Source organism: Zosterops lateralis (genome assembly GCF_965231275.1).
Source record: "Zosterops lateralis genome assembly, chromosome: 15".
Classification (NCBI taxonomy): domain Eukaryota; kingdom Metazoa; phylum Chordata; class Aves; order Passeriformes; family Zosteropidae; genus Zosterops; species Zosterops lateralis.
The window spans coordinates 1,714,156-1,731,898 of NC_139775.1; the positions used below are offsets into that span (position 1 = coordinate 1,714,156).

A 17,743-nucleotide genomic window follows, 5' to 3' on the forward strand; every position below is an offset into this window, starting at 1 on the left:
TCATTTGTGGGACATCGACAAGATTGCTGATGGAGACGTGTGAAGATGCTGATGACAACTTGCGAATTTTTCTATATTTTCTCACAATCTGAAGCATTGCAAGGAGGGCACCTGACACCCCATAACGTGGGATGGTGTGAGGCACTGCCCTGGGGGATTGAAGGACATGCTCAGGAGTTGTTTACCATCCCCTGAGGAAGGGTGCAGCTGATGAAGGGACCTGCTGGACTGGAAATGAAGGGAAAATCCCTCAAGGGCCCCAGCCCTCTGCCAGGCTGGCAGTGCCTGTGGCACCTGGGGCAGCGTGTGCAGCCCCTAGCAGGGAATTGGCCCCCAGAGAGGAGATCACAGAATCACAGAATGTTAAAGGATTGGGAGGACCTTAAAGATCATCTAGTTCCAACCTTCTGCCATGGACAGGAACATCTTCCACTAGATCACGGTGGATCTGATTCTCATCCAACCTGGCCTTGGACACTTCCAGGTATGGGCGGCCACAGCTTCTCTGGGCAACCAGGGCCTCTCTACCCTCACAGGGAGGAATTTTTTCTGTCTATCTAGTCTAAATTTTCCCCACTTCCAATCAGTGCCCATAACTCCTTGTCCTGTCCCTGGGACAGGCTGGAGGAGCTCAAGGCGAACCGGGAGAGCCACGGTCCCTCCTGAGGGGCTGTGACACACCCAACATGGCGCCGTGACACACCCGACATGGCGCCGTGACACACCCGACATGGCGCCGTGACACACCCGGCATGGCGCCGGGCCCGCCCCGCCCGGATCCCGCCTTTCCCTCCTCCCATGAGCCCCCGCGCCGGTCTGTTCCGGGCACACCAAGATGGCGCAGCCGCCGGGTGAGTGTGGGGGGATCAAGGTGACCGCGGGGCCCTCATCCCTCCCTCAGCCCCGCGCTGACCCGGCTCTCTCCCTCTCCCTGCCGCAGTTTTCCTCAAGGACACGAAGCTGATGGACGTGAAGCTGGGCCAGCTGGGCAGCTGGCTGGCCATGAGGGACTTCACCCCCAGCGGCATCTTGGGGGGGATGCGAAGAGGTGAGGGGACAGCGGGGGATGCCCGAGGGTGCGGGTTCCTGATTCCTGCTCCTGACGGAGCCAGGGAAGGTAGCGCACAAGAATCCCTGGCTGCCGGAGTGGATGTTGCCTGGGGAGGGGCGTCTGGCAGCGCAGGGGCTGCTCCATGGCCAGTGTTGCCTTCCCAGAGCAGTTTCTCCCGCAACATCTCGTTTTTCTGTCTGTAAATTTATTTCTTGTGTGGGCTTTATCCACCGGATGTTCGTTCTCAGTGTTCCTTCTTGTATAAAGGGGAAATGGGGTGCCCTTAGACCTGAACCCGTTGGCTGAAAATCTTGGGGTGTCACGACATCACAAATAAACAAATAATTGTTAAAAGGTAGTTGACCCCTACAGATGGATCACATGGGACCAATGTCATTTGCTATAGGTACAAATGTTATTGTCTGCCTTTGATCATACCTGTGTGCATGTATATAATGTATGGAAGAGTTATATAATTCCAAAGCAGCTTGAGCTCATGAAAGTCACAATAATATTTAGGGACTTTTTTTTTCCCCTTTTCATGTTTGTTTTTTCTTTTAAGGCTTAGGGCTGTTACCTTGGGATGACCTTGCTCAATTGACTCACAGGTTGCCTCCTCTCAGACTTGCCTCTGAGACCTTCACATGTTCCATTAGAACCAATTTCCTGAAGTTCTGTGAATCCAGGCTGCTTCTTTCTCTCACAGGGTAACACCCAACTCCTCTGGCTGCTCTGAAAAGTTTTCCTCTTCCACAGGTTACGACAGATACTACAATAAGTACATCAATGTGAGGAAGGGGGGCCTCGGGGGTATCTCCATGCTGCTGGCTGGGTATATTGTCCTCAGCTACATGTGGAGCTACAGTCACATCAGTAAGTAAAAAAATCCCAGGGCTGAGTGTGTGCAGGGCAGCTTGGAAGGCTGCCTGAAGAATAAAAACAATTACCTGCTGCTGCTTTTAGAAATAAAATGAAAGATTGTTGGCCAACAAAACTACTTTTTGCCATAGTAAACTTGAATGCTTACTGAGTATTTTCTTGGCAGTGAAGGAAATTTAGGCCTTGGTGCCTGTCTGACCTGACAGCACTTAGAAAATACATGCTATGGGGTTTTTCAGAGTGTTTTCTTGCCTGTAATTTCAGGTGTGGTGGGGTTTTTTCTGTTTTGAGTTCAGCAGAATTAACTTGCTGTGCTTTGGGTGCAGAGCATGAACGCAGGAGGAAGTACCACTGAGACACCATCAGAAGGTGAAGGTGCAGCTCCTGGCACAGCTACCCTTGGCAGAAGACATCAGAACTATGGATATTAAATCTGTGCTCTTGTGACCAATAATAAAGTGCATACACTTTACTGTTTCCTGAGCTGACACTCTCCTAATTGAGTTGTTAATTGTACTGTGCAAATAAATTTGTCTTCTGAGAGTTTCAGCCCTCGGGGTGTGTTCAGTAGGGAAAGCAGCTGCTCCTTGGGGTGTGTTATGAACTGGGGGAACTGTTGATAACTATTCCTGTTTTATAAAAATGACAGCATTGGATTGCTTCTTCCTGGCCATTATGGACAGGCCAGGCTGGACAAGGGGCTGAGAAGATGTTTTGATTTGAAAGAATATCTGAGCTTTGTGTGTCCTGCTGGTGTTTCTGGTTGTCAGGCTCTCACCGGGGACGGGAGGTGTTTTGGGCAGTTTTCCATCATTGCAGAGCACTGTCTGAGACAGGTCTGCAATTCTCCCTCTCTCATTGCCTCAGATAACCCAAAATTTCCGTCAGAACTCTACCTTCTTTCACTGCCAAAGCCGGGAGGCCATTCTGAGTGGGAATAAGCTTCAGACTTTTAATCCATCAAAATAAAGAAAAGGAAAACTTTTCTTCTTGACTTAAATGCAGCTTAAAGGAGCATCTGTGGGTTTGGTCAGCTCTGAGCTTCCTCATACCCCACAGTCACACCAGCACCTGGGGCTGGGCACTGCTGCCCACCTTGTCTGAACAGCAGGGAGAGTGAAAACCCCTTCCCGAGGGATATGCAGAATCTCCCATGAGCTTTGGTGGTCACAGGCTTTCAGTGTTGAAAAACTGGTACTGAAGCCCAAAAATTCCTGAACTCGATGGGGAGGGTGATCAGACACTGGAGTGTTTTAGTTCCCTTTCCACATGCCCAGTCACTTACAGATCACACAGCTCAGTCTGAGGGGAGCACAGAGTGTTATCAAAGTGTCTGATGGCCTGTGACTTCGGACTTGAAGCTTCCACAGTGAAATAACTGCAGTCATTGACACCAACACAGGCTCTGGTCACTTCTCTTAATCCAGCCACATTTACCTTGTTCTTAAAGAAAAATAAATTCACAGCCATCTTTTGCCATCAGTACATTTCAATAAAAACAAAGTATAAAGGCAGGCAGCAAATGAAGAGATGGGGTAGAATCAATAAGGCTCATATTGTGGGTAATTTTTTTCTTTTAATTCCTATTTTGTCATTGGCCCTTTTGAAATAGTCATCTCTAAATGGGGTTTGGGTTGGAAAAAACCAAACTGCTCTCAGAAGGAATCTCTACCAACACTTTAAAATCGGTGTTCCCTAAGAACATACAGCTCCACTTGCTGGTCTCTAGAGTGTGGTATCACCTGCTCAGTGTGAGCTGGATGATGGGGGCTGGGACAAGGCTCTTCTACTCCAAGCCATGCTCATTTCCCTCCCTTCTGCAACTGGGAACTGAGCACAGATGCAGCTTTTCTATAATCATTGTTCCTTATTGTCTGGCTAACCAAAGAGATGCCAATTTGTTCTCCCCTTGATTGGTTCTCTCCCAGAAGATTGATTTCCAACCTTCAGTACAGCAAGAAGCACAGAAACAAAGCAAGTGGACACGGGTTTTACTGCCTGATGTACGTCAGGGGTTTCGTCAGCCACCAGGACAAGCTCACCAGGCTGACCTGGAAACAGGACTTTGCTTTTGAAGAGCTACAGGACAGCAGAATCCCTGCTTCCTCACTGAGGAGAAGGCATTGCAAGTGTTAAGTTTTCCCAGTCAGTCTTCCTGCTTCCACAGGGAGGGCTGAAACGCTGCAGGTTCTCCAAAGAGAAGTGGCAGAAGGAAAATACTTTAAACACTGGCCTAAGATGTGTTTACGTGGAGTGCTGCATCAGTAAGGGCTTGGTTTATCTCCTGGCTTTCAGATCTACCTTTCATAAGGGCTCAATGAAAACAGGCGTAGGCCAAAATCGATTTTAAAAAGGTTAAAACTTAAAAAAGTTGGGGATAGTTACAAAAATGTTGCTTAGCAGCAGCCAGCCTCTGACCAGTTCTTTCAGTAATGGCATTAAAAAAACAACCTGATTAATAGCTCCAGACATTGTGCTAGGCAGAAACCTTTCCTCAGTGGTAACAGCTCCCTTGCACCTTCCTGCTGCTCCTTCACTGTCCACTGAGAAAGGCCAGGTGTCCTTTGGTGCATCTGTTGGCATAATGACCTTTTTCACCACACTGAAAGAGAGACAGGAATTATTGTAGAGTTCCAGCTTTTCCCTCCTAGCTGCCTTTATTAAGGCACCCAATAACTGCTGCCATTTGGAAGCTTTTCCACACATGGAAGAGGCAGAATCTAACAGGTGAAGTGAAACAGGGTGTCAGGAGGGACAGGATTTATGGGCTGCTACCACTCCTTGGAGTAAAAGCTGCTTCTATGCTGGGAGTAACCTGATGCCATGTCATTCGAAGGCATTTCAAAGAAGTGAACCCTCAGCACACAAGGAGGATTCCAACATTTGAGACTTCTCAGACTATTCCATGTGATATGCACCATATCTATGGGGACTCTCCCGATCTTCATGAATAAACAGAGAAAAGCACCTCTGAACTTGAGAAAGTCACAGATTCATGACTTTGCATCTTAAAGCTACTCAAACACAGAGAAATGCCAGTATCTGGTGCAACAGCCTTCTCCAGATCTGTCATTTACTTGCAGATAAAATACCCAGCTATTAAAGGTTTTCAGTGAAATGAATTCAGCTATTTAATATTCCTGTCCAATTTTACAGTGATTTTCATCCAGACAAGCACCTAAGGCTCAGAGTTGACATGTAAAATGTTGTAACTGTCAGGGCTAAAGGGGCAGGAAGATTCTTTGTCCTCTTCTAGTGACTGGGGCTTTTGTGGAAAAATAAGGAGATGGAAACTTGATTGTGTCCAAATTTTCCTGGTCCTCCTCAATGGGCAACCAAGGTGAACAACTCATTCCTTGGTTTGATACCACAGGGCGCATTTACAGGTCAAATACTGAGCAAGCTTTGCAAACCTAATTCCTGTTACTTTCAATGACCTTCTGATATATTCCCTCTCCTGCCCTCCTCCCGGGGGCTCAGCTAGCTCAGTTATTAGGAGGATTTGGAGAGAATTATACCAAGGACGAGGCGAGATATCTCAGAAGAGGCCCTTTCCCCAGGACATTTGTCCCAGGCTTTTATTCTTCGAGTTTCCAGGGGGGAAAGAGGGCGTACAAAGGAAGGGGAGACAATTTATAGCCTCCCAGCTCAGAGGAGAGATAGCTGGACCATGGCCAATGGGGTCAAAGAAGGAAGTAAGGGTCATTCTAAGTGGTCAGGGAATCCAGGGGGTCAGGAGGGAGAAACCATTTCCCAAGAGAATTACAACAACCTTCCAGGAAAAAGGGGAGAAGAGAATCTACAGCCACCAGTGTAAGCAAATTGGCTTATGAGACAAAAAAATTACTATTAGCTCTTATTTTGAAATGGGCAGCTTGGCAGTCTCAGTCTTTGGGGCAGAGTTTTCTTGTTTATTAGCAGACAGCGAAGTCCTACAGAATTTGTCATTGTCACAGCAAGGCCAGGACTGGCAAGGCAGTGACCTCAGAACTCAAGGCCAATTCCCACAGCTGTACCCAGGCACCACACAATGTCTTACTGAGCAGAGCCCAGAATTCATGACCCTTTTTACACTGTGAAAAAGCCTTTTGCTTTCCCTCCTCAGCCCTCCCCTCTGCATTACCTTGTAGCAGGTGACCTGCTCCAGCGGCCGGGGTCCTCTGTTCCCACTGTTGTTATTTTGAGATTGCATGACTCCAATGACTTGGGGTGTCCTCTGTTGGGTAGGAGAAAGAGTTCTGACTTGTTAAGTGCATCCAGGATAAAGATCTTTTGTGGTTGTTGTTTTGTTAAAAAGGGAAAAGAGCACCCCATATGTCAAATGATCAATTTTCCTCCAAATCTGTGTGTGGGTGCTCTGCCAGCTGGAGCACCAGAGAGAAAAAATCAAGCACTGAGCCTTACAAAGCCCAGTGATCCTGTTTTTCTCTGGAAAGCAGATTTGGAGAGTAGGTTTAGGCTGCTAAAATATCATTGCCATCACGGAGGGATGTCACCCTGATTACACAACCTGGCAGACTGATGCACAACCACATATGATGTGCTTCTGTGTAGCATGAGAGTGTTCTGTGACATGATCTCCATGTGAAGCTGGAACAATTGTGGGGTTTCATCACTATAATGGCACTCAGGGTTGCTCACTGCTTAATTCTCCCTTTCAGACCCAAGAGCCTGGGTGCCCAATTTTGACCACTTGACAACCTGTTCTATTTTAAAGCAATGTGGGAGAGGTTTGAGGGTGGCTGTGTGGGGAGGCAGGGGATCAGGGTACCTTTTGCTGTGTTTGTGTTGGCTGAGGCAGTGGTGGTTGCTCTGTGGTTCCCATTGGCAGTTCAAACCGAGGGCTGGTTTAGATGGAAACAAGAAAATTGATTCTAAAATCATATGCCAACATTTTATCATCAGCTCAATCAAGTAACTCCAAACAACAAAACATTCAGCCAGTTATATCTGGCTCAGAGGAAACAGACCTCCCCCTCCCCACTTCTATTTACAATGGTGTAGCATATCCCTCTGCCTTCTGGAATATAAATCCATGTGATTCCACTGCACTGATGGCACCTAATCACAATGCCAATCTTACTGGGAACCCCCTGGAGAGGCCCTGCCCTATACCATAGGCTGGTTTGGGTGGGAAGGGATCTCAAAGCTTATACAGTTCCAACCCCCCTGCCACAGGCAGGAACACTTTACACTGTCCCAGGCTGCTCCAAGCTCCATCCAGCCTGACCTTGGACACTTCCTGGGATGGGGCAGCCACAACTTCTCTGGGCAACCTGTGCCAGGGCCTCCCCACCCTCACAGGGAAGATTTTTCTTTTCTAATGACTAATCTAAACCTAAAAATCTAAATCTAAACTCACTTTCAGTTTGAAATCATTCCCCCTTGTCCTGTCACTACATATTCTTGTAAATACTTCCTCAATCCTCAAATCAGTAAAAATTTGGCCCAACTAAACACTGGCAAGTCTCCAAACCATTGGGAAGCACAGGAGCACTCTCATTTGACATGTACCACACCACAAGGGAAAGACAAAGCTCAGGGAGTATACTCACTGCATGAATTTACAGGCAGGCCCCTCTGGACAGAATCCTACCAGGTAATTCACACAAATGACTCTCCGAGTGTGCCGATGTCTGCAGAGGGGACCTGCAACACAAAGCTCAGCAGTTCACATTCCATACATCCAATACATCCATATCCCAGCAGATCCCAGCACATCCACCAGCAGATTATGCAGAGATGGAACAGAAACTCTCCAGCCACAGGAACAGCAACTGTGGGAGGCACATACCGTGTTTACAGAAGCCTCTGTCATACCAGGGACAGTCTTTGATCTTCGACTCCGGGTCAATGTGCAAGAATGGACATTCCTTGTTACTGCATTCCCCTGTGCCAAAGGCAAACACACTTCTCAGTCAACTGTGCAGATTTGAGATCAACATGACTCTCAAAACATTACCTGGATCATGTAGCTCCCACAGAGCTGTTACCAACATTGGTAAATTGAGGCACAACAGTCTCCCTGCCTGCCTTACCCTCCATGAAGAACTCCAAGGACTCACCCCTGGTGAGCCAAGTTCTACCAGACTGGATTATTTATGTTTTTAAAAACAATGGGGCAACTAAATTTGAAAGAGCAGTCATGGTAACAAAACCCAAACATTTAGTGCACCAGAAGTGTGGAGAAACTACAAATTGCAGACTAACTTCAATCCAAGGAAACCTACAAGACTCTAAGTATCTGGCACCAAATTGCCTCATTATGTCCAGATCTCCAGAGCTGGAAAGCAAGTGCATAAAGGTTTTGCACCCCCATGCCCTCTGCTGCTCATTAGCTCCCCAAAATCAGAGCCATGCAAAAAACAGCTGCTCAGCCTACCTATCTCATATCCCCAAAAATATGAACCTAAGGCAAAAAAAGCAGTAAAAACAGCAGTTTCCCCCCTCTTCCTGCAAAGAACAGGGAAGAAATCTACAATATATCAGAAATTTATGTGGATAATAAAGTAAAGCAGAGCTGGAGAAATGTCAATCTAACATTAGACACAGAAGAATGCAATGCTCTGAGGAGGGATCTTCTTCAGACTCCCACACCCGCCAGGAAGGCTGAGCAGGAGCTACTTACCAAATTTGGAGTAGAAGTAACACTCAGGCATCTTGGTCATGTCATACTCGTGCAGGAACTCGCACTGGTCTCCCTTTTTGCACAGTCCTCTTAGCCAGTGTTTACAAACAACTGTCTTTTCCCCACTGATGTGTCGGAATGGGCACATGCCTCCTGTGGAGGGATGGGTGGGGCAAGGAGAAGGGAAAAAAGAACAATTAAAATATGTCACACAGGGCAAGAGCAACCCCTCTGCAAGAGGTGTTTCAGAAGACATCACCTATGATTTCAGCCTTAAGTGATAACAGCAAAACAGGGAGTTCCAAAACAGCCTTGTGTTACCCTCTCTTGAGCTTCACAACGAAGTCTCCACCTCTTAATCCTGGCAACCACAAACCACAGCAACTAAGAGGCAGATCCACAGCAAAGTCTGCTTGTGGTGAGTTCAAACCTTCCTTTAACAGTAGCTTTGCTTATTTACTTCCCAGCTCCTTAAAAAATACCATTATTTCCCAATTGCTGTTGTTATTCCAACATCCTTCAGTTTTATCCTCTAAGTTATCCCTTCAGCTTTATGAAACAACAGCACTATAAACAGTGCTGGGAAATCTATTTTCACCCCTCCACCCTGTGAGAATAATTGCCTTTTTCAACATTCCATACAACTTGCCTTTTCCACATGCCGCCTTTAAAAAAAACTCACAGACAGCTGCGCCCGATTCTGTGGAGAGAACAAGGAAGTATTTTAACAAAGTTTCATGGCAACTTTTACAATATTTCCTGCCATACAAAGAAAATCTGATCTCCAGCATCAAGAGGAAAGTAATGTTTTCGTTTGGAGAATTTACTTTCCTGCAGAAGTTCCTGGTTAAAGCCTGGCACTCAAAAACATGTTTTCTTCTTCAGGGACACCAAGGGGAATTTGCAGAGATTTGGAGGTGCTTGTTTTCCTTTTCAGCTATTTAAGTTCTCAACTGGGGTTTTCTTCTGCTGTTAAGTCAGTCATATCACAGAATATTCTGAGTTGGATGGGACCCACAGGGATCACTGAAGTCCAACTCCTGAACCCTGTATTTGTAGTCATGGCACTAAAAGTCTTATATTTCTTTACCAGAACTGCCTGAAACAACCATTAGCATGATATCCCTTTGTGATCCTGATGAAGAGGAACATTCAAGGGAGTTAAACACAACTTCAGTAGCCCAGCCATAAAAATTCAGCAAACTATGAGTCTCCTGACTCTGTGTCAGACTGAAGGAAAAGATTTATTGAGTCAGCCATGGATATACCTGAAGATGATGACTCTTCCCATCAAAATATCTTATCTACCAAAAGGGAACAAAAAAGGAAATATAAAGTACCGTGAAGGAGAGTGATGTTTATTCACAACTCAACTTTAGTTTTCAACTTAATTTTTAACATCTCAACTTTAATTTTTCCAGCCTGGCTGGCAGTAACCACAGATTTCACTAAGTACAAAAGACAAACATCTGGGTTATGACAGAAACCTCGCGGGGAAAGCAGAAGTTGGGGGGATCTATGGATAAGACCTTAGGAAGACGCTCAGATCCCTGGAAACCTCCCGGGCACCCCAGGCCTGCCCAGCCCCCCCATGGTCCCGGCCCGAGCAGCCCGCGGAGGAGAGAGCCCACACGCACTGTCCATGCCAGGGAAGGGGAGCGGCTGTGCCCCCAGCTGCTGCTCCACGGCCAGCTCCAGGTCGAACGTGATGTGGTCCACGCTGGCGATGAGCTCTTGCATGGTGGCAGCTGGGGGCCGCCGACAACGGGAAGGTAGGGGCGGAATGGTGGCGGTGTTGGTAGCGGCGGGCGGGCGGGCCCGGGCGGGCCCGGCCCGGCCCGCTCCGCTCCGCGCCGGCAGCGCCTACAGTGAGGGGAGGCGGCGGCGGCAGCCCCGTGGCCGCCCCGCGCCGCCCGCCCGCGGAATGACGGGACGCACGGCGGGCACGGCCGCCCGGCGGGCAGCGCGCGCGCTCCGGCCAATCAGCGCCCGGGGCGCCGCCGCCCGGCGGGCAGCGCGCGGGCACCCGCCAATCAGAGTCTACCGAGGACACGCCCCTTCCGTGCGCGCAGGCGCCGCGGGTCAGGGGCGGGGTGAGGGGGGCGGTGCGGGCTCGGGGCCGGGTCCGTGTTCCCCTCCCGCTCCCGGTCCTGGTCCCGCACCCGCTCCCCACTCGCACCGCTCGCCTCCGGGGACAGTGGGCAAATCATGGGCTCCCTGCGCCTCCTCGTCCCCCGCTGGTGCCGCTACGCCTCCCCTGCTCTGCTGCGGGCGCGGTGCGCAGCCCCCGGGGTTGGATCCGAGCAGGGGCCGCTACTGTCCTGGCCCCCAGGCCAGGGCCCGCTGCCGGGCTGGAGAACGTGCAGCTCCTCACAGGCCTCCTACAAACTGCCTGGCAGCGGCCCGAAAGATATCAGTGCTGACAGCTCCGCTGGAGCTACCGAGGAGCAGAAGGACGATGATGACGATGATGATGAAGGTGTGGAGTTCGGGACGCTGTCTAATAAATTCTCCTCTAGAAAGTATTTCCACAAAACCACAGCGCGCTTTCGGGATTTAAAGCTTCAGGAAGAAGGAGAAGAAGAACCAGAAAGAAAACTTCGACGTGGCCCTAAGAACACTCCATACTGGTACTTCCTACGGTGCAAGGCCCTCATCAAAGAGGACAAGGTTTGTGCCCAGCTCTTCTCTTGTTTTATTAGCACTGATTAAAGATGCAGCTCTGACCAGTGTCTATCACTTGGTATCTTTACAGAACGAATTAAAATAAGAATTTCTTGTAGAATCGTAATCATCCAGTTCCACCTCCTGCCATGGACAGAGAGACCTTCCACATTTCCAGGTTGCTCCAAGACCCGACCAGCCTGGCCTTGGACACTTACAGGGATGGGGCAGCCACAGCTTCTCTGGACAACATGTGATAGTGCCTCACTTCCCTCACAGTAAAGGATTTCTTCCTAATATCTAACCTAAATCTGCCCTCTGTCAGCTTAAAGCCATCGTCCCCTGTCCTGTTACCACATGCCCTCATCCAAAGACCCTCTCCAGCCTTTTTGTGAGGAGCCCCACACTTTCTAGGACTTGCACTACAATCTGCCCACAGCTGCATGTGTTAATATTTGTTGTAGTTGATTCTCTTGCTGCCTTATGATGGATTTTTTCTCATCCTTGTAGCTGGCAGAGGCTCTGCAGCTGTTTGAGGTGCAGATGCTGAAGGAGGAGCGTATCCAGCCAGAAGAAAGCAATTACGCTGTTCTCATTGGCGGCTGTGGCAGGGTTGGCTACGTGAAAAAGGCATTCAGGCTCTACAATGATGTAGGTTTAACTTCTCTCTCAAAGCATTTTCTAAGCTGAAAGCATTTCAAGCATTCAGTCGTGTTACTTTATCTCCAAAACGCCTTTGTGTTAGTGTTGGCGCTTTCTTGGCCTGAAACTCTTAAAAACAAGTTAAAAAATTCAGGCTGTCCTTTTGCCAAAAGGCCAGTTCAAATCTTTCTTCTCTTCCATTAGATGAAAAAACGAGGGTTGATCCCCACAGAGGCCACTTACACAGCCCTGTTCAACGCCTGTGCTGAGTCTCCCTGGAAGGACTCGGGGCTGCAGAGCGCCCTGAAACTGTGGCAGCAGCTGCAGAGGAAAAACGAGGAGCTGAACCTCATCACCTACCACGCCCTGCTGAAGGTCTGTGCCCTCTGCTCAGACCTCAAGATGTGCTTGGATGTACTCAAGGTAAATAGGTTGCTTTTCTCCTGTCAAACCTATTCTGAGCTGTGGTTAAAGCTCCTGGAAGTTGTCATGTTGCACTGGCTTTTAATATAATTTCCAGCAGAGATAATTACAGTTTGTGTGTTTATATTTCATTGGTCCTTATTGTGAAATTGTATGTACGAAACTCTGAGCTTAATTACCTAAAAGGAGGCAGCTTTGGCTTTAAAACTGGCTTGGTGTGTCCAAAATTTGTTTGCATCTATCCCCAGAAGATGGCAGTGGTATTTGAGCTTTACCACACAGGATAACCAAGAAGTTTAATGCTCTCTCTGCTCTTTTCAGGAAATTGTGCAGAAGGGCCATGTCCTGACAGCTGAGACCTTCAGCTTCCTTCTTATGAGCTGCATAAAAGACAGCGAAAACGGCTTCCGATTTGCCTTGCAGGTTTGTCCTCGTGTTCTGAGAGGGGGGAAAGTGCTGCTGCATTGTAACTCATCACCTGAACACATGGAAAGCAGTGGGGTGGTGACATGGGAGGAGTTCAGCTCCTCCTAGCACAAGTTCTGAAAACCAGACTTTGCTCAGGACACATCACATCCTGGTAAATAACCCTGGATCATCTCAGGGCTCTCCAGCTCAAGGTCACTGTCCTTGTCATGCTATAAATTCACTCCTTCTCACACAGATCCCATTAACAGATGTATTTACAGGCTGCTGGAGATGCTTCTATTATTTAATATCCATCTGCCCCTCTTCAGGTTTGGCAACAAATGAATAAACTGGGAATAAAGGCCGACAGCCACACCTACAACCTGATGCTGCGCGCGGCCAGAGACTGCAGGATCGGAAATCCTGCTGTGGCCTCTAAACTCCTGGTCAGTCCCCCTGAGCACTCATCTCAGCTAAAGCTGCCACCTGGCAGGCAGAAGGGAAAGGTGAAAAATCAGAGGAAGAAGGGATCAGAGAGTGCTGCTGTCCAGCTGGATGTGGAAGCTATGGAAAAGCAATTATTTCAGGAGGAAGAGATCCCGCAACAAAATAAAGATGTGGCTTGGGTTGAAGCAGAACCAGCGTCTCTTGACAGCCCCAGTGTCACTCACAGCAGGGGTGGAGCCCTGATGAGGAGAGCCCAGAGTGAGGTGGAACAGCCACACCCAAGCCAGAAGCTGCCATGCTGCAACCTGCCCAACTTGTTGGATTTCAGGATGGCTGACACAGCCGTGGTTTCCCTGGGGACAGTGGCCACACCATCCCATAGACTGGCTCTGATGGGGGATGTGGAGGGATTCTTGAACAAAATGAAGGAGGACAATGCAGAGCCCAACATTAAAACGTTCACATTACTGGCTGAGCTGGTGGAACCCCAAAGCCCCTCCGAGTCCTCTTTGCTGGCACTGCTGGATGATCATAATGTAAAAGTAGATGTGACCTTCTTTAACACTTTAATGAGGAAGAGAAGTAAACAGGGAGACCTGGAGGGAGCAAAGGTGAGAGAAAAACCTCAGAACCATCTGCATCACCATCTCCTTGTTTCAGGCCTCTCTTGCTGAGACCCATTTCTCTGTCCACAACAGAAACTGGGATCTCACACCATTTCTCACAAGGTGGTGCTTGGGTTAATTTTTAAGTATTTATGGATTCTGTTCTAGCATGTCCAGGTCCCTGTCTGGAAAGCCACAATAAGAATTTTTGGGAAGTGATGCCAACACTTGTATCTTTCAGAGCGTGCTGCCAGCTTTGGTGAAGAGGGGACTGTCACCTAACCTCCAGACGTTTTGTAACTTGGCAATTGCCTGCCACAAACAGCAGGATGGACTGCAGCTGCTCTCAGATTTGAAGGTAATCAAAGAAAAATCCTCTGCTGCTTGGGGTATGAGCTGCAGGAACAGGCAAAGTGAAGTGTTAATGCTTTTAAAAGAACTGCTGACGATTTTGTGATGAGGGGTTTTGTTTTCTTCCCAAGAACATGCAGCTCCAGAGTAGCTGGAGCTCAGGTGGTCTGTCTTAGCTTGTGCTGGCACTGCACAAGCTGCTTCACAGGTCCTGTGATGAGAGCTGTGCTACTTGTGTAAAAACTGCCTCTGCCTTTTCCTTCTGCAAGTCCTGCACTAGTCTGCAGATAAACATGTTTAACTGTAGCATTTGTTCTTTACAGAGGTCTGGAATAACTCCCAACAAGTACATCTACAGCACCCTCATAGCTGCTGCTGTGAGGCGGCTGGATTACAGTTACCTGACAGAGATCCTGCGGGACATGAGGAATAACCAGGTGCCTCCCAATGAACTGATCATCCGGCAGCTGGAGTTCGCAGCACGGTACCCTCCCAAATTTGACAGGGTAAGGAGCCAGGACTGGCAGGCTGTGAAGGCATCACAAAGGACACCAGCAAGGGAGGGGAATCATAAATATGATGATTTAATGTCTACCTGAGTGTCCTTTGGGTTTGTCAGGTGTGGCTGATGATTACTGTTTCTTCAGTAGCATCTTGTAGCTCCTGCAGGCTGGTGCTGAAGTGAGCTCTCATCTAACAGAAACTTGTTCTGTTGGTTTTCTCTTTGCAGTACAAATACAAAAACCCCTACCTGGAGAAGATTGATGGTTTCCGTGGCTACTACTACCGATGGTTAAAAGTTATGGCTGGAGAGGAGACCCCCCACCCCTGGGCCAAGTACAGGACAGCAAAGCCTGGGGGGCAGGACAGCGAGGCAGAGCCTGTGCAGGAAAAGGGAGCAGGATGATGAAGTTTCAAGTTCTTCCAGCACAAGGAAGATGCACGACTTACTTCTTCAAACTGTCTTGTAGTAAAGCTGCTTTGTGTATCCCCACCCCCCAGTTCTTGCAATAGTTACATAATAAAATATTTCCTTCTGTTTTAAGGAGGAGCAAATACATTTTCAGTGGATTTCCCTCCACTGCCGAGGATTGGATGGGGTGTGGTTTAGCAAACCCTGTGCAAAACAAGGAAGAAGCAAAATCAGATTTACCAGGGATTTAGCTCAGTGCTGGTTTTGTCTGCGTCCTGTCACTTCACATGTGACCTCTAAGTCTCTACACTGCTGGCATTCCTGAAGGGATCTGTGCATTAATTCCAGGTTACAAACCTCAGCAGGGAATTCCAGCTTCCATCTGCACGTGGTCAGGGAAGAATGCAGACTGGACATTTGGAGCTGTGTTTCCTTTCTACACAGCCTTTTAAATGGACTTAGTTGAGAAAAAAAAATCCCAGAGCAGCTCACAATGTGCAGAGCAACCTTCAAGCACCCAGAACACATCCAACAGAAGAGGGGCACAGGAATGTTTCACCAGCAGATCACATCACTCTCAGGAAGGCAAGCTTTATTTTAAAATAAATGGCTACACAAAACCCTACTCCAAAGTACCCCCCACTTATGCACGATCCAGGTGATCAGGCTGCTGCTTTATTTATATTACAGAAATATCCCATCACAGAAAATGCCTGTAATTGCACTCATAGTCCTTTGAGGAGGATGAGAAGGAGGATGTCCCTCAGAGTTCAAAAAACAAGTTTGATGTCAAAAGGCGTCACCCAGAGCAGCCTCTGCATCCACAGTGAGTGCACTCAATGATTCTGCCCTGAAAAACAAACATGAGGAGGGTGTTACAGCAAAGCCACAGCCAGAGCAGCAGGGTCAGACCTCGAGGCAGGGAATGGTTCTGGGTGGGGAGAGTTTCCACAGTTTGGTGTTATTTCCCATACTTTTAATAACCTTAAATGAATGCCAAAGCTGACAGTAACTTTAGCACAAACTGGACACCATTTCTACCAGCAAAGGCAGAGGCAATTACCAGGAGGAACAGCACTACCCCCTCTGCTGTCCCTGAGCTGGGAGAAGTCAGAACAGCTACTGCAGAGCAGGGGAACAAGCTGGAGACTCACCACTTCCAGCTTGCTCTTGGGGACCCTGCAGATGCAGTTGGTCCCAAAGTTGGTGTCCCGAGTCTGGATGCAGCGCAGGCAGCAGAGGTTCTCATAGCCCTGCTTCTTCCACTTGGCAATCAGGTTTTTGTCAGCATAGCCCTCCTTGATGCAGTACTCATAGAGCTCTGGGGAGGAGCAGACACTGTCACACATCTCACTATCAGGACTTACAGCTGTAGTAACCAGCAGGGAAAGGCAGGCAGCTGCCAAGCCGTCCCTCCGTCCTCCTTCCCCAGAAACCTGATCCCACCCACTCCCAGTTCAGTGGCATCCATAGGTGAACACTTCACTCACTCCATTTTTCCTCAGCCCTCCTCACCTCTGCTGATTGCTTTCCTCTTGTAGAAGAGATCAAAGATGTAACGTGTTTTCTGGTGGTGGATCCTGAAGATAGGCCAGAGGGACTCCACTTTCCTCTTCCCCTCGTGCGGCTCCGTCTCCGCTGGGAGGGAATGCAAACACCAGGTGACCAAGTGCTTCCCTCAATCTCTTGGCAATGAACTGTTCCCAGAACGTTCATAACTTTAATATGTGACAAGGATAAGACTGAGTTTAACGAGAGGATACTCAAATGAGAGAGACTTAACCTGGAACAGCTTCTTCGGGATATTAAACCAGTGGTAATGGGATGGCATAACCACTGGGATCAGGGGTGACTTCATACCCACAGCAACATTGACAGGAACTACCAGTTCCTCCACACACCCATGAGCTTCATCCCTAAACCAGCTGTAACCAAAGTTCTGTGCTCCATAACCCCAAAATTAGGGACCAGCATGGCCCAGGATCAACATGCAGCACCACTGGAGGCACAGACACAAGAAAGATCCACCTGTATTCATGAAGCAGCTCTTGTGAGCTTGTTTTGGGATCTCATCCCTGAGAACACGCACTCACCTTCTCTCATCTTCTGATCCAACTCGTCCAGTGTGGGCTCGATCAGCTCCCAGCCATCCGGGGGAGGCTTCCTGCTCCTCTTCACTTTGGGCATTGCCTCGGCAACGAGAGGACCAAAAGGCGAGGGGAACTGCCAACACTCCCTCAGAATCACTGGGAAAAACAAAAGGAAAACAGCTGTCAGGTATATTTCTCCTAAGGTTTCTATGCCCCCTTCCCCTTCCGTTTTCTACTTCAAGGATAAAAACGATCTTTACGGAGCTGGTGAAAGAGTTGAAAGCTCTGTGACTGCTGCACGATAAGTCAGTTTTTCTTCTCAGCAAAGCGCAGCAGCCACTCCTTTTCCGAGGTGACAACTCCGGTCTGAGCCCGGTGACACAGAGGCCGCCCGGCCCGGCCCCGACAGCGGCACAGCGGGACCCGGGGCTGGCGGGGTGAGGGGGAGCCGCAGGTCCTGGTTCCGATTCCTATCCTGATCCCGCTCCCGGTCCCACCCTTGTCCCGGTCCTACTCTTATCCCAACCCTGACCCTGACCCTGATCCTGATCCTGATCCCGGTCCCGCTCACCGCCCGCTCCCGTCGCGCCGCCGCCGTCACCGGGGGCCTCCCGCAGTCGCGCCGCCCATGGCCCCGCCCCC

The 17,743-nt window shown here is 48.9% G+C and overlaps 4 protein-coding genes across 6 annotated transcripts; 2 read left to right on the top strand and 2 right to left on the bottom strand.

Annotated features, from left to right (window-relative positions):
• Positions 1 to 793: 793 nt before the first annotated feature.
• Positions 794 to 2,473, top strand: ATP5MF (ATP synthase membrane subunit f). Its single transcript, XM_083872748.1, has 4 exons — positions 794 to 851; positions 941 to 1,048; positions 1,808 to 1,924; positions 2,257 to 2,473. Exons 1-4 carry the CDS (start codon positions 836 to 838, stop codon positions 2,283 to 2,285), a joined length of 270 nt encoding a protein of 89 aa, XP_083728874.1. The 5' UTR covers positions 794 to 835; the 3' UTR covers positions 2,286 to 2,473.
• An 866-nt stretch (positions 2,474 to 3,339) lies between these two features.
• Positions 3,340 to 10,334, bottom strand: CPSF4 (cleavage and polyadenylation specific factor 4). Its single transcript, XM_083872747.1, has 8 exons — positions 10,196 to 10,334; positions 9,208 to 9,258; positions 8,559 to 8,711; positions 7,725 to 7,820; positions 7,486 to 7,579; positions 6,702 to 6,774; positions 6,054 to 6,146; positions 3,340 to 4,532 (listed from the first exon to the last, which is right to left on the bottom strand). The coding sequence occupies exons 1-8, from the start codon at positions 10,296 to 10,298 to the stop codon at positions 4,464 to 4,466; spliced, it is 732 nt and encodes a 243-aa protein (XP_083728873.1). The 5' UTR covers positions 10,299 to 10,334; the 3' UTR covers positions 3,340 to 4,463.
• A 317-nt stretch (positions 10,335 to 10,651) lies between these two features.
• Positions 10,652 to 15,143, top strand: PTCD1 (pentatricopeptide repeat domain 1). The gene is made up of 8 exons (XM_083872746.1): positions 10,652 to 11,228; positions 11,733 to 11,873; positions 12,069 to 12,287; positions 12,609 to 12,710; positions 13,025 to 13,753; positions 13,989 to 14,105; positions 14,422 to 14,604; positions 14,829 to 15,143. Exons 1-8 carry the CDS (start codon positions 10,767 to 10,769, stop codon positions 15,003 to 15,005), a joined length of 2,130 nt encoding a protein of 709 aa, XP_083728872.1. The 5' UTR covers positions 10,652 to 10,766; the 3' UTR covers positions 15,006 to 15,143.
• Positions 15,144 to 15,586: 443 nt separating this feature from the next.
• BUD31 (BUD31 homolog) lies at positions 15,587 to 17,728 on the bottom strand. Of its 3 annotated transcripts, none has more exons than XM_083872506.1 (5): positions 17,673 to 17,728; positions 17,105 to 17,257; positions 16,527 to 16,649; positions 16,166 to 16,332; positions 15,587 to 15,861 (listed from the first exon to the last, which is right to left on the bottom strand). In XM_083872506.1, exons 2-5 carry the CDS (start codon positions 17,196 to 17,198, stop codon positions 15,811 to 15,813), a joined length of 435 nt encoding a protein of 144 aa, XP_083728632.1. In that variant the 5' UTR covers positions 17,199 to 17,257; positions 17,673 to 17,728; the 3' UTR covers positions 15,587 to 15,810. The 3 variants fall into 3 exon arrangements, with proteins under 3 accessions (XP_083728632.1, XP_083728633.1, XP_083728634.1); XM_083872507.1 differs by lacking the exon at positions 17,673 to 17,728 and adding an exon at positions 17,640 to 17,667; XM_083872508.1 differs by lacking the exon at positions 17,673 to 17,728 and adding an exon at positions 17,362 to 17,386.
• Positions 17,729 to 17,743: the final 15 nt, after the last annotated feature.